Source organism: Malania oleifera, chromosome 8, assembly GCF_029873635.1.
Source record: "Malania oleifera isolate guangnan ecotype guangnan chromosome 8, ASM2987363v1, whole genome shotgun sequence".
Lineage (NCBI taxonomy): Eukaryota > Viridiplantae > Streptophyta > Magnoliopsida > Santalales > Ximeniaceae > Malania > Malania oleifera.
The window spans coordinates 7306813-7329881 of record NC_080424.1 but is presented as its reverse complement, the minus strand read 5'-3'; the positions used below and the strand labels follow the sequence as shown (position 1 = coordinate 7329881).

The window sequence follows — 23069 nt, the reverse complement described above, 5'->3', positions numbered from 1 at the left end:
TGGTCATCGAAGAAGCAACCCATCATAATGCTATCATTATGTGAAGCTGAGTATGTTGCTGCCAGTTTAGCTATTTGTCATGGTATATGGATTAGGAATGTACTGAAGTATCTGCGATTTCTTCAAGATAACCCCACAGAAGTCTACATTGAAAATCGATCAGCAATTGCACTTGCGAAAAATCTTGTTTATCATGAAAGAAGCAAACAAATTGATACTCGGTATCATTTTATCAGGAAGCATGTCAAGAAGAAAGAAGTGAAGTTGATATCTTGCAAAACACATGATTAGATTGCTGACATTTTTACGAAGCCACTCAGACATGATATTTTTGCAAGATTGAAGATAATGCTCGGAATGACAAAGTTAGGAGAGTCAAGTTTAAGCGGGGATGTTGAAGAGTAAACTTGACGGTGGCAGCAAAAATTGACGACAATTGCCGACCAGCCGCTTCTGTTGATCGGCGGTCACCAACCTCACCTACTAACCACAATCATTGATTATTTTGATTTAGAATATGCTATAAATAGATGTGTGTGTGTGCAATGTAGTTATGTGGTGTAGAGGGTGAATAGCCAGTGAGCGAGAGTGATTTTGATTCCTTTATAATTCAGTCTTTGAAATAAATTGATAAGTGTTTATTGTGCAGCAGATTCTCACTGAGTTTTAGTCACAACTAGTGACCGAGTGTCCCCTCCACCCATAAAAAACTAGTATATTTGGTTGTCAAACTTTTTCATTAGAAAAAATTATATGGTTGCAATCAAGCAAAAACATTGGTAGACGTGTGTTATTGATCGTGTTTGTAAGAGGACAAAATAGAAGGATTTTATACTACAAATTTCTTATCCTTACTAGGGAGCAAAATTATTAAATCAGGACTAGAGTAGGTGACATTTGCAACATATATGTAGAAGGTCTAATAATAGTTCCTTTACCATGTAATGCTCCAATTTTGTTGGATTTCTAATGAAAGAAATGTTCCAAAATTTGTTGTTTTGATCCAATTGTAGAACCTTTGAGATTGTTGTGTTTTGTTGGTTGCAATTTTAAAGAGCTAAGGAAACATGCATTTGAGACTACTGTAAGACCATATATCCTAACATAGTTTTATTTTAAAGCTTGGACCCACTTCGATTCAAGCATCTTTCCAAAAAATCTTGTAGAGTATGAAGGATCCCCTTCCATCATCCTTTCCTATGAGCTACTTTTGGATATGTTAGGGACCAATCTTCGAATGAAAAGTCACATTTGATGCATATGGATTTTCTCCACATGTTTTATTTGTTTGAACAGAATCTCCAAATCTATTTTTCCATTAGAGCTCTATTTAGGCTATGTTTGGAACTTAGGAAATATTAAAGAAGGGAACGGAAAATATCAAAGAATCCGCATTTTCATGTTTGGTTATCAAGGAAAGTAAGAAAGAAATTGAAAAATATATCAAATTCATTAACAAAATATTGATTTTATGCATCATTAATATTTAGTTTTTCTTAATTTTTAATCATATAAAAAAAAACTTTCATTTTTAATAGAACTTAATGTAGAAAAAAAATATAATAGAAAATGAGTTTTCTCTTTATTTTCCTTTCCTTTATTTTTCTCAACTAAAATTCTTGATTCAAACGGACCGTTAATATCTTAATATTCTTGATTACTAAGCCTGATTGGAGGTAAGTCATCTCCTATCTCACTAGGGGTGTTTATAAACTTCAAAATTCAGCTCGAATTTGTTCTTGTTTAGTTGTCTAAAAGAGTGTTGTAAGCTAAAAGGCTATAGTCGTCTCCTCCAAATCCTGCTGTGTCCATTTTTTTACCCTTTCTTCTTTCGTTTATTTTGCCACTCTAATAAATCATACTGAAAAAGAACGGAAAAACAAGGAGTTTTTTCCCATTTTATCCCTTTCTTTTTTAAATATATTAAATAATACCTTTTCTAGGAAAATATTTCCCGGAATAACCCTGACGTAATCTCGCTACTTGGAGTAGCGAGATTTGCCACATGTCATTTTCATAAAATAAATTATTTAATATATTTTTTTTAAAAATAAAATTCGGGAAATAAATTATTCTATGTAATAAATCAGGAAATAATTTATTACGCAGAATAATTTATTTCCCGATTCATCATTTTTTTAAAAAATATATTAAAAAATTTTATTGTATAATAAATTGAAAATTTGAACTTTATTTTAAATTACCAATTTTAATTGTACCTGAAATTAATGTATATATATACACTGATAGTTTGTTAAAGGGACAAAAAATATAACGTTCAAAAATATTATTCATTTTTAAAAAATATTTAAAAATAATAATATATATTTAGAGTATGAAATTTAAATTATGAATATGATTTTTATGTATTTGTACAAAAAATAAATATTTTTTTTTATAATTTTACCCAAATTTAAATTTGACTCTCGAATTCAAATTCCAAAATATAATTTTTTATTTTAATTATTAACTGATTTTTTATGATTGATGAATAAAAAAAAATCAAAGTAAAAAGTTGATTTTTTTAAGAAACAAAAAAAAAAAAGTGTGTTGGCTTTTTTGAGATTAAATATTCTTAAGTCAAAGATTTGTGTAATTAATGTATTTATTTGTGGATTCTAATTATGTGGGATACTCTTTTTAAGACTACTTCTTAGGTGTTTCCACTTATTGTTTTGTTTAATTAATAAAAAAAAATGAGAGAAGATTAAGATATGATAATTATGTATATATTTATTATTCAAAGTAAAGATGGATTATCTTTATTATAAGAGATGAGAAAAAAAAATGTTAAAGACTTGCTTAGTTGTGGAAGATATTTTTTATTTTCTAATATTTAAAATTTTAAAAAGTTATAAAAATTTAGTTTTTTTTTTTTAAATATTTTGAATATACATATAAAAAAGGTATAGAATTGGGTGTAAATACCTAGAAAATATAATAAATAAAAGAAATTGAAAAAAAATAGATTTTTGGCTGAGAAAGGAGAAAAATCGACGACTATTTTCTAGAGAGGAGAGAAAACCGGTGACAGTTTTGGGGATTTGTCGCAGGACGGTAAATAAAAACCATTTCAAACTCTAAATGATTCTCTTTACATTTTGTTAATTTATTATTTATTAAATATAATTCCGCCTAATTATCAACAAGACATTTAAACTATGATCATTTGTTAGCAATTTTTAAAAATTAAATTGTGGTATCCAAAATAATATGTGAATCGCTTTAATTTAAAATTTTAAACAAAAGATAGTGCTTTTGAGATTTAGTGAAAAATATAAATATATATTTTTTAAAATTTTAAGATTTGTTCAAAAAAATATATATTTATCTTTATATTTAATATGAAAATATATATTTTAAAAAAATTATTCTGCGTAATAAATCGGGAAATAATTTATTACGCAGAATAATTTATTTTCTGATTTATCATTTTTTTAAAAAATATATTAAATAATATATTTTTTATGGAAATGACACGTGGCAAATCTCGTTACTTCAAATAGCGAGATTTGCTTAAATTTCGTTACTTGAAGTTGCGAGATTTGTTTAAATCTCACTACTCTAAATAGCGAGATTACGTCAGGGTTATTTTAAAAAATATTTTTTCGAAAAAGGTATTATTTAATATATTTAAAAAATAAAAAGTTAAAACGAGAAAAAACTCGAAAAACAAGTCAATAACTTTGGGGAGCCATTGTGTGTTGGTTGACTTTTACAGTTTGATGCATGCCTTTTTGACCATTTCTTTATATTGGGCGTTTAGTGATTAGTTGTTGAGGAAAACATTTGATTTTTGATTTGATGGTTAAGATTTGATTAACACCGTACTATATATATATATATATATATATATATATATGTATATCACACAAACCCTAGACATGACTCGCCGTCAAACTATGACACTTGTCTAGTACCACGTGCACGACGCCGTTTCACGTATCGTGGATACACCCAAAGGTTCCTTCCACTGTCCCCCTTACGAACGATTGCCCAAAACCCTAATCCATACTACACATGCATGAGAGAGAGAGAGGGAGAGAGAGAGAGACCAACGGTTAAGAAGGGTCGACAGATTAAACTAGGATTTACTAAAGCCAAATCGGTGAATGAAGTTATGGGGAAGGAAAGTGTGCAGCAGATGGTGGCAGTTGGGTTGGCTTTGTCAAAACCCCATTTACGAACTATTCGTTCTGAGCCACTGAGAAAGTTGCTTATCCTCAACCTTATAATGGAACGTCCCCTCTCTACTGCTCCCTTCTCTTTCCACCTTCTCCTCTTTCTCTTTCCACCCTCAATACCTTCTTATTTCTATCTCCATATTTCTGCAACCGCAAAAAGAATGAAGAACTGAAGAAGAAAATCATATAGAAGGAAAAAAAAGAAGCAAGCTGTATTTCTTTTAGGTGTGTGTGTGTGTGAGAGAGAGAAAGAGATGGGGAGAGGGAAGATAGAGATAAAGAGGATAGAGAACTCAAGCAACAGACAGGTGACCTACTCCAAGCGAAGGAATGGGATCATGAAGAAGGCTAGGGAGATCACTGTTCTGTGTGATGCTCAGGTTTCTCTTGTCATCTTCGCCAGCTCCGGCAAGATGCATGAGTACCGCAGCCCTTCTACCACGTATGGATCCCCACACATACACATATCATTTTCTTCCTTCTGATCTATACTTAAATATTTATTTTTTAATCTCTCAAAGAACAAAAAATATATCTTTCTGGGTTTTTTTTTGTTTTCTTTTATCTCCCTCTCTTGGATTTGGTCTATGATTTTTTTTTTTAATTAATTAAAGTTGATTGTGCAGATTGATTGATATATTGGATAGATATCAGAGGCAGTCTGGGAAGAGGCTGTGGGATGCTAGGCATCAGGTATATTTTTTGTGCCCATATATATATATATATATATATATAAAATTTCTGTATATTATTTTTTAATTTCCCTAAAAGCAGCTGCTGCTTCCTGCTCGACCCAATGGATCCAAAAATGACATGTTTTTTTTTCCAAAATATGTTAAGAAACTTGAAACATAAGTTCCATGAGCAGATCTACAAATGGAATGCTTTCCCCCTGGCCTCTCACTTCCCACATTATCATGTTTAACTTTTTTTTTTTAAAGAACTATTTGAAATGAAACAGGAATGAACAGATCTGGGAGCAAAGTTTTGCTTTTCAAGTTCTCATCCCTTCCCTTCAGTCCGTTCGATCCCCCAGCTTCCTTTTAATTTCTTGAAAATATAACAAGTTCCTATATATAGGCATGCTAGCTTGCATTTGAGTTTGTTAAAGCATCTGTATATGATGAAAAACAAAATAGATTTATTTTCCTGAATAGATCTGGTTGTTTAGAGCACCTCCATTGATTCCTCTCTGTGTGTGTGTGTTGTAGGAGTTCTTGATAAATCGTATTTGTAGTACTGAGTGAATGGATATCTGTCTTTCTAGTTAGCGCGCTCTCACTGAGGTAAATTAACTCTTGATCGAGTTGTTTGTGAGTGTGCTCACAGAGTCTCAGCAATGAACTTGACAGAATCAAGAAGGAGAATGACAGGATGCAGATTGAGCTTAGGTACTAACCTACCTACCTACACTAATTAATTAATTAATTAACTAGCTACGTCTCTCTCTCTCTCTCTCTCTCTGCCCTTATATAAGTATGTGTAGCTAGTGCAGGCATCTGAAAGGGGAGGACATCACATCTTTGAACCACAAGGACCTTGATGATATAGAGAAAGCCCTCGAAAATGGCCTCACCAACATTCGTGCCAAACAGGTAAACTAAATCTCATATTAATATTCTTCCTCTAAATATGAAAACTGCCATACATATATAGTCTGAGGAACAAAACAGTACATGTATGTATTGTATCTTGTTAATTCCTTTTCATCTTAATCTTTCTGTGGCAGATGGAATTGTACAACATTGCCAAGAAACACGTATGTATCCTCATTAGGCCTGGGGCACTTATGGGTTCCTACCCTCTTAAGTACCATTACAGGGATTATATATTAAAAACTGGCTGGCTAGCTTCTGGGTTTCTGAATATATATGTATGAATCTTTTTGTGTAAAAATAAACTTGTGGATGCATGCGTATTGCTTGCCAATGGCCGACTGTTGGATGCTAATCTAACTTAAAATGTTTTGGATGTATACTTATTAATTGACAGGAGAAAACGGTGGAGGATGAGAACAAGGAACTTCTAATTGATTTCGTGGTAAGCTTAACATATCCTCCTCATGTTGGTGTGCATGTCTTTATACTTTAAGTTTGTATGTTTGCTAGCTATATACTCTAGCTATACATGTATCTGTTTAAATGTGAACACAATTGCAATTGTACATACAATAATTTGTAATTTGAAAATGCATGTTGCAATAACATTGAGACTCTTTTCCTCCATTATTTTCATTCATCATATTATAGAGGAAAATGCTTCCGATTGGTTGAATTAAAGAAAAAGAATTCATGTAAGTGACCATATTTAGTGGGATTTAAGGCTTGTTGTTCTTGTTATTATTTTCATTGACCTTATATTTGGTTACATCAATCAATTCTTTACCGTTGATGTTGGTTTTAATCTTAGTTTATATGACATTAATTGGGATACTTTAGTAAATTATGTAACTTATAATTCAAAATCATTTTTTCAAAAGATAATCTTTTTTTTTTTTTGAGTATTTTTTTTAAAGGAGGGTAAAGTTCGTGATGGGTTGAGGGGACCCGCTCAATCATTGGTTGTGATTGAAACTCAGTGAAGAAACACTCAATTGCACACACACTCTTTGATTTCAATAATAATATGAAAAAATACAAAGAACTCTCAAAATACACAATTTATTCTTCTCTCACTAGTTACTCTCCATCTTCTCCACCACACACTACACAGAAAAATGAACACCAATTTATAGGAGAAAAAATGGTAAACGTTGAGGATTGGCCGACGTGATTTGGGGAGGTGATGGCTGCAAATTTTCTTCTGCGTAAGAAATATGTCCATTTCCCATACCTGCTTCTTTGACTTCTTCTTCACCCTTCTTCAATTTATTCATCTTTGCTATCTTCTTCATCATCATAAGTTTCTCTCCATTCTCATCCATGTCATCATCATCTTCATCTTCTTCAAGTTTAATATTCAACATCCCCCCTTAAACTTGACTCTCCTGGCATTATCATTCCGAGCATTGTCTTCAGTCTTACAAAAATATCATGCTTGAGTGGCTTCGTGAAAATATCAACAATCTAATCATACGTTCTGCAAGACATCAACTTCACTTCTTTCTTCTTGACATGCTCTGTGATAAAATGATACGGAGTATCAATATATTTGCTTCTTTCATTGAAGACTGGATTCTTCGCAAATTCAATCGTTGGTTGGTTGTCGATATAAACTTCTGTGGGGGTCATCTTGGAGAAATCTCAGATATTTCAGTACGTTCCTGATCCATATACTATGACAAACAATTGAACTGACAACAACATACTCAACTTCACATGATGACAACGTTACGATGGGTTGCTTCTTTGATGATCATGTAAACGCTATATCTCCCATGAAGAATGTGAATCTAGTCGCGTTCTTTATTTTTTTTTTCGTCAAAATTCCTTCCCCAATCACTATTTGAATAGCCAATAAGTTTACAATTACCTCTTGATTAATAGAACATACCATCAGTGATGGTACCCTTGACATAACAAAGTATCCTCTTCGCTGCATTCAAATAGGATTGGTTAGGAGTCTCCATGTACCTACTGACAAGTTCAACTCCATAGAGTATGTCTGGTCTGGTGCACGTCAAATACCTCAAACTTCCAACCAGACTCTTGAAATATGTGGGTTCAACATCTCCTTGCTTATTCTTTCTCAACTTCAATCCCATTTCAACCAGAGTTGTCACAGGGTTGCAATTGTCTATCCTAAACTTTTCAGTATTTCTTTTGCATAGTGGCTTTGGGACATGAAGATTTCCTTTTCGCTTTACACGACTTCTATGCCAAGGAAAAAAGCCATCTGATCAATATCCATAATTTCGAATTCTTTGACCATACTCCTCTTAAAAACGACAAACATCTTTAGATTGTTACCAGTGAAGATAAGATCATCAACATATAGGCAGACAATCAGCATGCTTCCGTATGTCTCCATCTTCATGTATAATGCATGCTCGTAAGGACACTTCTCAAATTCATTCTTCAAGAAATAGTCATCAATCCTCATGTTCCACGCACGAGGTACCTGCTTCAAGCCATAGAGTGCTTTTTTAGCTTGTATTCTTTGCCTTTCTTTACATATCCAAGTGGCCGATCAATATAGATCTCTACTTCTAGAAAACCATTCAGAAATGCTGATTTCACTTCCAGTTGGTAAATCTTCTATCTATTTTGTGCAGAGAGTGAAATTAGTAATCTGATAGTCTCAAGCCTGGAAACTAGGGCAAATATTTCTCCATAATCAATTCATTCTTTCAGCCTGTAGCCCTTAGCAACAAGTCTTACTCTGTATCTCTGGACTTCTCCTCAAGCATTCTTCTTGGTCTTGTAGATCCATTTCACACCAATGGTCTTATGGGCCTACGTGAGATTTGTCAGCTCCCAAGTCTTGTTCTTCTTGATGGATTGAATCTCCTTATCCATTGCTTTTCTCCATTTTTCTTCTTTGTTAGCCTCCTCAAAACTAATCAGGTTGCTAGTCAACGATAGATAGTATAGAGTAACATACTCTTCTATAGGTTCTGTATTTTCATATAGATCAGCTAGGGTACGGGCTCCTCTAGGCCTCATGTATGAGATTTCACGTTTAATTGGTGATGGAGCTTCATTCCTCTATGGTGAATGGAAACCGTGTGGAGGTGTCTATAGTTCGGAAACTTGTGACTCGATAACCATTTCTCTTATCTATGTAGGTTCTTCTCTTTCAAGTGTCAATTCTGCATCTTTGGAAGATTCAGCCCAGTCCCACTTATAGGATTCATTTTCTTAAAAAATGGCATCCCGACTGAAAATTACTTTTTTGTTGATGGGATTATAGAGTCGATATCCCATGGTACTGTCGCCGTATCCAACAAGGATACATTTCTCTCATTTGTCGGCTATAGAGCCAAACACTCTAGGATGACCCATACTAGGGTTGTGAGTACGCCAAGGTTCATGTGGTGTTTTTGTATCAAAATTCTTCGTAGAACATCTGTTGATTAGATAAACTGCACCTGACACTGCTTCTACCCAAAAACTTTTGAGCACATTTTTATCCTTTAACATGCTCTTGGTCATGTCAAGGATTGTGTGGTTCTTTCTCTCAGCTACACTGTTCAACTAGGAAGTGTAGGTGATGTAGGATGGGGGAGGGTGGCCTAGTCCTGTGGTTCAACCCTCACAAGGAAGCATATACACTACCCTCACAAGCAAGCATATACACTAACACTTTAAATTAAGAATTCAGTTATCCAAACATGAACACAATAAATCATGCTATATTTCTTGTTGTTAAATTTTAAACGGTGTATGATGCTATTCTAAAATAAGTCCCAAGAATTCTTTCACAAAGGAATCAAGTCATATACAAAAAATATGTTTTTCAAAATTTCAAGAATTTAAGTTCTATTGTTAGCAAGATATATTCCCACAATTGATTTTAAACTAGCAAATGTCAATATTGCAATTTATATATTCAAAGGGCTTATCAAATGTGGAATTTCATATTTCCAGCAAAGGCTTACAATATAAAATTATTTTGCACTCTTTATTTTCTACCTTTTTAATATGAAATTTAGAAAATTAATATTTTAATATTTTTTAAAAATAACAAATTAAAAAAAATATTTCTACCACTAGGCAAGCCCTTAATGTTCGTAAGTAAACTAAACTTTCATATTTATAATAATAATATGATCTCTTGATGTGTAATAAGAATTTTTTAATGGGAACTTATTTTTTTAACTAAATTTCTTCTATTATTGACATGCAGCATCTAAGGGAGATGACCATGGATCGAAATACAAGATTAATGAGAGAGTTGCAAATAGACAGTGGATATCATCAAGCAGCGGAGGACTACAATCCTTATCAGATGCCTTTTCCCCACGTGCTGCCCTTCCAACCAAATTTACAAGAAAGAATGTAGAATTGTTGTCGCCAAAGACACATTTTCGCTGGGAAAGACTTTCACTACTTTATTTGCATCTACGGTTTGCAATAGATATATCATGTTAAGTACCTATCAATAGTAGCCCTATAAGTTGTGCTATTGTGTGTGAACTTGGTTGTTTTGATAGCCAAATATTACTTTATTGTATGTTGCTGGGCTTAATATTGCACAAAAATTTCGTTTTATGGACTCTAGATGATCAGGGCAATTCCCTCAAAGATATTTTCATGGTTATAGAGGATTTTTTTTTGCTAATTTTTGGTAGAAGTGCATGCATTAATGTTTGGTTCGCGAAATGTATACTTAGAACTTTTTAGCCCCTAGCTTAAGGCTTTGTTCTCTAATGAAGTCATCAAGTATTACCTTTTTAAAAAAAAAAAAAAGTGTCCCACCAGGTGTGCTAAAAAGATTGTTTAATTAAAATAAGTGTCAAACATCTTTTTATGTGTTGAATGGGTGTGATTGGATATATGGAGATGGTAAACGTGGATGGAAATAGGCTCATTATGCCAAATCTATCGAAGGCTCAAGGTACTAAAAGTGTACTATTGCATGAGGAGGTACCATATGGAATAAGGGTTATAATCATTGCAGTTGTGAATAGAAATTCCTAGAAGGATAATTAAAGAGGAGGGAGATGAAAAGACATTTTTTTTAAAAAAAAAAGAAGGACGAGGGAGAGAATGAAGGAAACCAAATGAGAGGGAAATAAAGTAACACTTTGTATTGATATGTGAATTGGATGGTCTTTTACAAAATCCTCATATGAGCAACTTATGCTCATTATAGGTCAACCTTAAATCAATTCTACTATATATTACAGATAAAAAATGTAACGACCCGAACAATAATGTTATTTAAATAATAAAGAGAAAGTGAAATGAGAACAGGAACAGAAGGAGGCAGCATACTTCGTCGAGCGTTCGTTGATGACATCGCATTTTGGGTATAATAACTCAAGAAATTTTTTCAGGCCTCGTCGACGAACACAGGGGTTTCATCGATGAGGGTTCTTCAGGACCTCGTCGACGAGGTCTCGTCTCGTTGACGAGAAGATATCGAGAGAGGATTTTTGGGAAGTCTAAAATTCATTGACGAGAGTGCAGATTCGTCGACGAACTTTCTATAGGACTTGTTGACGAGGTGACGTAGCTTGTCGACGAATCCCGTAGTATAAATAGCCCTAAATTCAGTTTAATCATAGAAAATTCAACGCAACTTCCTCTCTCTCTCTCTCTCTCTCTCTCTCTCTCTCTCTCTCTCTCTCCTATGGCCTCTCCTCCATCTCTCTTCGATTTCGATCCTATCAGTCGCCGGATCGATTATCTGAGGCCACCACGATGCTATTGGCGAAGTTCTCTCCAAGTTTACCAAAGCAGATCGTCGGTGGAATCGAGTTGAATTTCTTCCCAGAATCAGGGTAAGGTCTTTTAGTTAGTTTTTGACCTTCTGGCAGTTGTAGGAAATAAAGTAGGCAAAGAAATAATGATATTTTATTCTGAAGAATGTTGTTTTCAGGGTGTTGAGTAGGAAGCCCTGCGGGTGTTAGACCAGTATACCATATGGGCTTTCCAGTAGTCAAGTAAGGGAAACATACTATGCTAGGAAACTCTTTTATGATGTCAGCATGAATTATATATAGTTTCATCAAATTACTATTCAGGTTATATATATATTATAGTTTCCAGGACTTGATAATATTAGTATGTATTTGTGTGGCTTGATTCGATAACAGAAACAGTACTATAATTATAGAATTTGTGAATACCATGTTTATAGTCATTAACTGAAATACTATGATATTTGCATGATATAAAATGACGAATTTTTCAGTGAAAGTATACTCAAAAATATGCATTTTCAGTAATTCTAGAATAACATGTTTATCAGTACCATAACGCCCCAATATACAGATATTCAGACAGTAGTTCAGTTATACAGAAAACATATTTTCAGTCATCTTATTTAGAAATTTCAATTAAATTTTATAGGGTTATGGTTGTTTTAGAAACCATAGTAAAAATAGTATATTATAGATATCAGTTACCTATATAGTATCAGACCTTGATGGATCAGACAGTAAAGCACGGTATCGTAGCTACAGATGTTCAGTTCAGAGTGCAACCACTTTACTCAGATAGTAAGTGGTATGAGGTCGATCGTGCTCACGTCGGGACAGGCTCTCCATCAGATATGGATTGAGAGGGCCGATCAGATTGTCGGAGTTCAGTTGACATACCCTGGTCGGCTAGCTAAGATAGGTCCCGCCTTCGGGCCGCACAATCCTGTCATGAGAGATTAAATCATGACATACAACCATCCAGAGGAATTTTCTCAAATATTATAAGTATAAGTAGATTTTCAGAAATAGTAGTATTAATACGAAAAGTAGTTTCATACAGATTGACATGTTAAATAATATAGTTAATGATTTTATTATACGTTATGTAATATCAGCATTTCCAGATTCAATTATTCATATTATTCCTAAATCAGATTATTTTTACTGACTATACCTTAGTGGCCACACACTAGTAATAACATGTTTTATCTTACTGAGTGTTGACTCATCCCAGTGTTGAATTATTTTTTAGGTGAACCAGTTAGGCGAGCGGAGCAGACTCGCACGTAGAGGGGCTGTTGTATTGCCCTTTTTGAGAGTGAGTATTACTTTTTGGGTGACATGTTTTGTAAACCCTTGATATTAGAAATGGTAGTTTCGAGAGAAATAGTGTTGTTTGTATATCATGGAATGATTTGACACTCTAGTATTGTATTATATGTGGACTTATTTTATATGATTGGATTTCCCATGTTTAGGTTATTGTTGGATATTAAAATAAGGGGAAATTTTTTTTTATTTTATTAGCAGGTCGTTTCAACAAAAATCATTAATTCAAGACTTTTGTTGAAGATTAAACTTGAAGACCGGCAGCCCACCTCCATTGAAGACCGGCAGCCCACCGTTGTGGACATTGGAGATTTGCAGGCAACCTACTCCACCTACCAGCCCACCGCTATTGAAGATTTGCACCCACCATTGTTGATTATTTGATTTCTATAATTACTATAAATAGCTGAGTTGTGTGTGAGTAAATGTGAGCAATGTGGTGTGTGAGAGAGATTAGCCAGTGAGCCGTGAGAGAGATTGTAATTCCTCTGTATTATTTTCAGATTGAAATATACTTGTTTGGTATTTATCCTCACTGAGTTTCAGTCACAGCCAGTGACTGAGTGCTCCTCTCCACCCATCAGTGGTATCAGAGCGTCCAGGTACGCCGGAATTCACCAAACAGAGGTGAACAGAGAAGAAATTCAAGTTTCTTCTCAGTTTTGAAGTTGCTCCAAATATCAAATTGAGCCTGCCATTGTGCAATTCGATTCAAGACGATTCCAACGGTGAAAACCACCTCTCAAACGGACACTGGGAGAGTCTACACGCGCTCCCACGCGCCTCCCACGAAGACAGCGCTCTACCCACGCGCTGCACGCGCCGACGAAGACTCCGGCAGACGGCGACACGCGCCTCACGCTCCTGCACGCGTCTTCTTCGCCCGATTGGTGAGATCCGACCCGGAAAGCGACCCGCAACCCGGCCCAGCGACCAGCAACCCGGATCCGTACCCGCGCCTTGACCCGCATCCGACCCGCTCCCAGCAGCGACACGCGGCACGCGCAGAGGACGCCACGTGGGGTAACGGAACAGTTAACGCCGTTAAGCGGCCGTTAAGTTGAACCGGTTAGTTTAAAAATTCACCAGAATTTCCTATAGCCGGTTCGGTGATTTTTAGACCGGTTCTTTGCAAACCAAAACCGGTTCCTAAGGTTTTTCAATCTTCTGAATTTATTGGTGGCATTAGATTTACCGAAATCAGCCCCCATTTCTCTATTTGTTATATATTAAATTCGATGGCTAACGGTACTATCCAATCGGTCATTCCAAAATTGACCCGAGAGAATTATGACAACTGGTCGATTCAAATGAGAGCCCTTCTAGGTTCTCAGGATGTCATGGATATCGTTGAAGATGGGTACAGAGAAAGCCCATCAAAAGAAGCCGAAGCAGCTATGCCCGAAGCTCAAAGAACGACCTTGCGAGCCGATCGAAAGAAAGATTGCAAGGCAAAATCCATAATCTACCAAGGCCTTGATGAGGCCACGTTCGAAATCATTGCCTCCGCGAAGACATCTAAAGAAGTCTGGGACTCTCTCCATCGAACACACAAAGGTGCAGATAAAGTAAAAAAGATTCGTCTTCAGACATTGCGAGGTGAGTTCGAATCTCTCAAAATGAAGTCTACTGAATCCATTTCAGACTACTATACACGAGTAATGGTAGTATCAAATCAATTAAGAAGAAATGGAGAAATTCTCAATGACGAGAGAATTTGTGAAAAAATTTTGCGATCTTTAGATCCAAAATATGATTATATAGCTGTGACCCTAGAAGAAACAAAAGACTTGGAAACAATGTCTGTAGAAGAACTTGTGGGCTCACTCCAAGCCCATGAGCAAAAAGTCAATAGAAGAAGTGATGATAAAGCAATGGAGCAAGCTCTCCAAACGAAGTTGTCCCTCACTACAGATAGATACGACAAAGGGGGGACGTCACAACAAGGAAGAGGACGAGACCGAGGATCTCGTGGAAGAAATTCTGGAAATTTTAACTCCAGAGAAGGTGGCAGAGGCAGAAGAGGTCCCACTAGAGGAGGACGAAATCAACAGAGCTATGTCCCACAAGGCAGAGGACAAGGAAGAAGAGGAGGATATAATAATCGCTCGAATGTAGACAAAAGAAACATTCAATGCTATAATTGTCACAAGTATGGACACTATAGCAATGAATGTTGGGGGCGACAACAAGAAAAGGTTAGCGAGGAGGTCAACCTTGCCGAAACTGATCATGCAGATGGAGAGTCATTGATGCTGATGGCACACAATGCAACTCCTCAGGACCAGAGTGTTTGGTACCTTGATTCTGGAGCCAGCAACCATATGACTGGCAGAAAGAACCTATTCTTTGAACTTGATGAGAAAGTTCAGGGGGAGATCTCTTTCGGAGATAATTCTAAAATTGCAGTCCAAGGGAGAGGAGATGTTTTGATCAAACAGAAGTCTGGAGATCATGCTTACATCTCCAACGTCTACTATGTGCCAGCCATGAAGACTAATATACTTAGTCTCGGACAGCTCGTGGAGAGAGGCTATCGAATTAGCCTCAGTGATAAGCAGATGGTGATAATAGATGCTCGAGGAAAGCTTGTTACTCGAGTTCAAATGGCAAAGAATCGAATGTTTCCGCTCGCCATCCAACATGATACGCCAAGGTGTTTGAGCGCTATCATCAAAGACAAAGACTGGCTATGGCATCTAAGGTATGGGCATCTAAACTTTGAAAGTTTGAAACAATTGGGAAGCAAGAAGATGGTGAAAGGCTTACCAAATATCCATCATCCAAATGTGATATGTGAAAGCTGTATTTTGAGCAAGCAACATAGAAACAGCTTTGGAAAGCAAACCGACTGGAGATCAACTATGCCGCTCCAACTAATACACACAGATGTGTGTGGTCCACTAAGACCATTTTCAAATGGACAGAATCGATACTTCCTCACCTTTATCGACGACTACAGCAGGAAGACCTGGGTCTACTTCTTGAAAAGGAAGTCAGAGGTATTCGATAAGTTCAAAGAGTTCAAAACTCTTGTGGAGAAACAGAGTGGCTTCCGCATCAAGTCACTCCGGTCAGACCAAGGAGGAGAGTACAAAGACGAAGCTTTCCTGGAATTCCTTAGACAACAAGGAATTCAGAAACAGTTCACACCATCATACACTCCCCAGTTGAATGGTGTAGCTGAAAGGAAGAACCGCACAATCCTTAACATGGCTAGAAGCATGTTAAAGGATAAGAATGTGCCCAAGAGTTTTTGGGCAGAAGCAGTGTTATGTGCAGTCTACCTGCTCAATAGGTGTCCGACGAAGAGTCTTAATACAAAGACACCATATGAAGCCTGGAGTACTCACAAGCCCAGTGTGAGCCATCTTAGGGTGTTTGGCTCCATAGCCTACGCCAAGATCCCAGATTCAAGAAGGACAAAGCTGGATGATAAAGGAGAGAAGTGTATCCTTGTAGGATACGGTGACAGCACCATGGGATATCGACTTTACAATCCCATCAATAAGAAAGTCTTTCACAGTCGGGATGTCATCTTTGAAGAAAATGAATCCTGGAAATGGGACCAGGTTGAATGTTCCAAAGATGCGGAATTGACACTTGAAGGAGAAGAACCTACACAGACAAGAGAAGTGGCTATCGAGCCACAAATTCCTGAGCTGCAGACACCTCCACATGGTTCACCACAGAGGAATGAAGCTCCATCACCAATAGAGCGAGAAATCTCAGACATGAGACCTAGAGGAGCTCGAAATCTAGCCGATCTGTATGAAAATACAGAACCAATGGAAGAATATATTGCTCTAAACTGCCTGTTGCTAACTAGCGACCAAATTAGCTTTGAGGAAGCTAACGAAGAAGACAAATGGAGAAAAGCGATGGATGAGAAGATACAATCCATCAAGAAGAACAAGACTTGGGAGTTGACAAATCTCCCGAAGAGCCACAAAACTATTGGTGTAAAATGGGTCTACAAGACCAAGAAGAACACTCAAAGAGAAGTCCAGATATACAAAGCAAAACATGTCACCAAGGGTTACAGGAAGAAAGAAATGAAATTGATATCTTGCAGAACGTATGATCAGATTGCTGACATTTTCACAAAACCACTCAGACATGATATTTTTGCAAGACTGAAGACAATGCTCGGAATGACAAAATTAGGAGAGTCAAGTTTAAGGGGGGATGTTGAAGATTAAACTTGAAGACCGGCAGCCCACCTCCATTGAAGACCGGCAGCCCACCGTTGTGGACATTGGAGATTTGCAGGCAACCTACTCCACCTACCAGCCCACCGCTATTGAAGATTTGCACCCACCATTGTTGATTATTTGATTTCTATAATTACTATAAATAGCTGAGTTGTGTGTGAGTAAATGTGAGCAATGTGGTGTGTGAGAGAGATTAGCCAGTGAGCCGTGAGAGAGATTGTAATTCCTCTGTATTATTTTCAGATTGAAATATACTTGTTTGGTATTTATCCTCACTGAGTTTCAGTCACAGCCAGTGACTGAGTGCTCCTCTCCACCCATCAACTTTTATAAGCATTAATCCCAATTGAAACATTTCTAAATATTAATCCCTATCCATTAATCATAAAGTCGGACATTTGTACACATTAAACAACATGCATATTTATTATTACAATTGAAAAATCTCTTATGCCATAGATTTTGTACATGACCATGCTTGATGTTTGTATGCTTTGTCACTTACAAACCATGCAACCTCGCTTGATGATTGGATGACTTAATGAGTGATCTTTGTTGGCTAATGACTGGGTGACCATCAATCATTTCATTTGGGGAATTTGTTTTCTTGTCTTGAAAATGCAGTCATGACCTTCTAGTTGGATGAGACCCTATCTCAGTTGAATTATTTTTCATGCACCATATATAAAATTATTTGGCCTCCACGCTACATTTTTAGGGGGGTGCACAGTTGCACAAGCATGGCTCTAACATCCACCTTGGATTTTTTATTGGATACCTCGAATCCACCTCAAATAATATTAAATTAAAATTTTAATTTTTCATTAATTTTAGTTTAGTTTATAATTACTATTATCCCTTTCTCGAGCTTAATTTTTTTCCCTGAAGTTTGGACACTAAAGTCATTGTATATCTATAAAAGTAATTAATATGTTTTTTTCTGCACTAGATTGCTTGAATTTGTATCTAATATAAATCATTGAATGAGATTGAATTTTAGGGGAAAAAAATGTTTCGTTGCCCAATCTATCAGTAATTACATATATATTTTGAATATAAATAAATTAATATATTATTACACATAACATGTAACTTGATTTTTCTTTAAAAAAATAATACAAATTGCCACGGAGAAAAAGGGGTGGTAAAAAGTGAAAAATTATACAAGGAACTGTTCTTGTATGTATTTATATATCTATATTTTAAATATTAAATAGACAATAAATGAGTATTATATTTATTAATATCAGACATACAAAATAGGCCGATCTATTTTCTACATGTTTAATTAGAATTCAAGAAATAAGGAAAAAAAACATCGAGGAGCACAATCACTATACAATTTCCTGTTAAAAGTCTTAGCCGTGGGCAAGCTGTTGTGTGTTGGGTGACCTTGACAGTTTGACTCTATTATATTCCTTCCATAAGGGCACATGGGGCACTTTTACTTCGTTACATTTCATGCCTAGCTTCCTTTCTCACCATTTTTTATATATTTTTTCTATATATATATATATATATATATACACATATATCTATATGGGCGTACGTATGTATAGTGATTAATTGTTGAGGAAAACATTTGATTTTTGATTTGATGGTTAAGATTTGATTAACACCCATATGTACTATGTATATATATCACACAAACCCTAGACATGACTGGTCGTCAAACTATGACACCTGTCCAGTACGACATGCACGACACTGTTTCACGTATCATGGATACACCCACAGGTTCCTTCCACCGCCCCCCTCACCCAACATTGTTTGCCCAAAACCCTAATCCCATAAAGATGAAAGAGAGAGACCAATGGTTAAGAAGGGGTCACAAGTTAAACTAGGAACTAATAATTAAAGCTGAGTCAATGAATGAAGCTGGCTAGGTGGGGATGGAAGGAAAGTGGTGAATCAGATAATGGCAGCTGGGTTGGCTTTGTCAAAACCCCATTTCCAAACCATCCCCCTCTGAGTCACTGAGAAAGTTGCTTATCCCCAAACCTATAATGGAATGTCCCCATTCTACCGCTCTCTCTCTCTCTCTCTCTCCACCTTCAATACCTTCTTATTTCTATCTCCATATTTCTGCAACCTAAAAAGAATCGGAAGAACTGCAGAAGAAAGTTCTTAGGGGAGAGAGAGAGAGAGAGAGAGAGAGAGAGAGAGAGAGATGGGGAGAGGGAAGATAGAGATAAAGAGGATAGAGAACTTAAGCAACAGGCAGGTGACCTACTCCAAGCGAAGGAATGGGATCATGAAGAAGGCTAGGGAGATCACTGTTCTGTGTGATGCTCAGGTTTCACTTGTCATCTTCGGCAGCTCCGGCAAGATGCATGAGTACTGCAGCCCTTCTACCACGTATGGATCCACACACACATATATCACTGTCTTATTCCTTCTGATCTATACTGATGAAGTAAATATATTTTTCAATCTCTCAGAGAATAAATAAATATATCGTTCTAGGTTTATTTTTTCTTTAATCTCCCTCTCTCTCTCTGGATTTGATCTAAGGATTTTTTTTTAATTAATTTATGGTGATGTTGCAGTTTAATTGATATATTGGATAGATATCACAAGCAGTGTGGGAAGAGGCTGTGGGATGCTAAGCATGAGGTTGGTTCATTTCATACAAACTCTCTCTCTCTCTCTCTCTCTCTCTCTCTCTCTCTCTCTCTGATGTATATTTTTGTGCCCTATATATATACATCTGTCTATTTTTTTTTTAATTTCCCTAGAAGCATCTGCTGCTTCCTGCTCTACCTTATGGAAAAATGACATGTTTTTTTTTCCTAAAATATGTTAAGAAGCACGAAATATAAATTCCATGAACAGATCTACAAATGGAATGTTTTCCCCATGGCCTCTCACTTCATTCAACTCATTATCGTGTTTAACCTTTTTTTATTTTAATGAAAAGACGGGCATATATACAAATATAAAACTATTTGAAATGAAACATGTATGCATAGATCTGGCAATAAAGTGTTTCTCTTCCGCTCTCATCCCTTCAATCCCTTCCCTTCCCCCTTCCTTTTAGTTTCTTCAAAATGTTGCAAGTCCCAATAATTAACCAACAACAGATCTAGCAGTAAACTATTTCAAATGCTAGCTAGCTTGCATTTTTTTTTCTTTGATTTTGTAAAAGCTGCATCTATCATGGAAAGAAATCAAAATAAATTTATTTTCCTGATTAGATCTGCTTGTATGATATAAAGCACCTCCACGTACTCTCTCTCTCTCTCTCTCTCTCTCTCTCTCTCATGATGGACCTGAACGTTTTCTAATTAAGTTTCTAGATATTATTGAGATAAATTAACACTTGAGTTGTTTGTGATGAGTGCACACAGAGTCTCAACAATGAGCTAGACAGAATCAAGAAGGAAAATGACAGCATGCAGATAGAGCTCAGGTCCCTAACTACCTACACTAAAATTGCATCTCTCTCTCTCTCTCTCTCTCTCTCTCTCTCAATCTCTTTATTGTGTGCCCTTAAGTATATATCTGGTGTAGGCATCTGAAGGGAGAGGATATCACATCTTTGAACCACAAAGACCTGGATGCTATAGAGAAAGCCCTCGAAAATGGCCTCACCTATGTTCGGGCCAAACAGGCAAATCTCTAATATATATATATATATATTCTTAATTTCTCTATATTTTGACCCAATTATAATCTCCATGAATAAACACTGTCATGTGTAGTTTGGAGAACAAAACAGTATATTAATCTATAATGTTTATATCTTCTTAATTCCCTTTTATCTTTTTTCTGCTGCAGGGGGAATTGTACAAGATTACCAAGAAAAATGTATGTTCCTTAATTCTTCAAATTTCAAATTAAACCCCATCCCCACCCCCACCCACCTCAAAAAAAGAAAAAAAAAAAGGAAAAGAAAACTAGCTGGGGCGCTTATAGGTTCCTAGCCTCTTAATGATTGCGGGGACTATTAATCACTGGCTAGCTAGCTTGCTATAGCTTCTGGGTTTATGCAAATGCTTCTTTTTGTGTAAACTTGTGGATGCATGCTAAGTGTTAATGGCTGACAGTTAAATTGACTGATCTAACTTATTAAAATGTTTTGGGTGTACACTTATTAATTGTCAGGGAAAAATGCTGGAGGATGAGAATAAGGAACTCACCTACATCTTGGTAAGCTTAGCTTAACATCCTCCTAGCATCAGACTCCTTTCCTCCATTACTACTCAATATATCTATTCTTTACCATCGATGTTGGCGTTAATCAAGATTTAGGTCGCATTTAATTGGAAGAATTTAGGAAAGTGTGACTTATGATTCAAATATAGCTTGTGCAAATGTTAATTAATCTATCTTTGTTTTTATGAGTATTACTGTACTCGTTGTGTATGACTAACTTAAATAACTATTTATGCAAATATCATTAAACTTATTGTTCACTTGTGTAATTACTTATGAAAATGATTTATGTGACTTATGGGATCAACAACAACTCTATTTTTTTTTTAGCTACTCATCTGGTTACTCTAAAAATAAATCATTTAGAGTTAAAAGTCTATGTATCATTTAGAGTTAAAAGTCATGACTATGAATCATTTGTTATGTACGGGTGCCATGCATCGATTAGCACATGGAAAAAGTCACATAAGTTTTGTTTAAGTGTCATTTCAATCAACCGTAAAACTCAACTCTCATTATTGACCTATAATTTTCACAATCTCATTAAGTGTATCGGAACATCGGATCCAACATGATTCCATTATATGTATGGTTTTAATTAAATTTGACAATTTTTTGTACACATGGTGAAGTCATATATATTAGATTTGATACATACACACACTCTGTGTATCTAATAATTAATTTCTCCTCAAACAATAGCTTAATGTTCATGGCAATTGATAAACAGAAATGTTGTCATCAGCAAACACAACTTTCACATTACTTATTTTTATAAAGTGTAATGAGAATATTATTTAGTTTTTAAACTAAATTTCTTTTATTTATTATCCACATGCAGCATGAGAGGAAGATGGCGATGGATGGGAATACGCGACTTATGAGAAATCTGCAAATGGACGGTGCTCCTGGATATCATCAAGCAGCGAGGGACTACCATTCCCATCAGATGCCTTTCCCTCGTGTGCAGCCATTCCAGCCAAATCTACAAGAAAGAATGTAGAATATATTTGTTGTCGGTAAAGACACGTTTTCGCCGGGGAAAACTTCCACTAGTTTATTTTCATGCAGGGTTTGTAATATGTAGAAGTCATCTTAATTACCTAGCTATCGGCAGTGGCCATATGAGTTGTGATGTTGCGTGTAAAACTTAATTGGCTGTTCAGGCAGCTAACTGTTTATTACTTTATTGTGTGTGGCTGGGCTTATTCCCCCAAAACTTATTTTATGGACTCCATTGCACCTACCTCCCTAGCTTGGAGATATTTTCATGGCTCTTGCAGGAAATTTTTATTTGCTAGCTAGTTGGCTAGCTAGTAATAGTTTGATTCATGAATGAGTACCTATTTTCAGGAATAGAGTTATATAAAAATGTTAGTTTGACAGTAAAATTTACTTAAAAAAATGCATTATTATCATAAAATAAGTAGTTATACAAAAAGTTTTATGAAATATTCATGACACAATAATAATTAAGGAATAGCTCTTTCCAAATTCTACCATGGGAAGAATGCTTATTTGTTTCTTATTTCATGTTAACTTGTTAGGATCGAAGGAATCTTCACATGGGCTTGATATGTGTGAGTGTGCTAACATGACCCAAGAGTGTAAGCCTATTAGATCTTAAGTTAAGCCTATAAGCGTCCACCATCCCTTCAAACTTTCCAATATGGGACAAATTACAAGAATTTTCATTAATCTCTCATTCACTTATGAGTTCAACCACTCTACCTTGAACAGAAGTCACTATTTGTCATGCAACAAATTATAGGTCGTTACTCAACCATAGGAAAGGGCATAAAATCATGAGATTCCACTTATCACTATTTTGATTCCACCTTGATGGTGACGATTTATATTATTTCGTATGCCAAT

General features: G+C 35.8%; 2 protein-coding genes across 2 annotated transcripts; both read left to right on the top strand.

Annotated features, from left to right (window-relative positions):
- Positions 1-4438: 4438 nt before the first annotated feature.
- LOC131162562 (agamous-like MADS-box protein MADS9) lies at positions 4439-10127 on the top strand. Its single transcript, XM_058119176.1, has 8 exons — positions 4439-4626; positions 4811-4877; positions 5514-5575; positions 5680-5779; positions 5914-5943; positions 6177-6224; positions 8477-8689; positions 9972-10127. Exons 1-8 carry the CDS (start codon positions 4439-4441, stop codon positions 10125-10127), a joined length of 864 nt encoding a protein of 287 aa, XP_057975159.1.
- A 9079-nt stretch (positions 10128-19206) lies between these two features.
- On the top strand, positions 19207-22197 carry LOC131161905 (agamous-like MADS-box protein MADS9). Its single transcript, XM_058117926.1, has 7 exons — positions 19207-19394; positions 19586-19652; positions 20387-20448; positions 20550-20649; positions 20817-20846; positions 21144-21188; positions 22036-22197. The coding sequence occupies exons 1-7, from the start codon at positions 19207-19209 to the stop codon at positions 22195-22197; spliced, it is 654 nt and encodes a 217-aa protein (XP_057973909.1).
- The last annotated feature ends 872 nt before the right edge of the window (positions 22198-23069 follow it).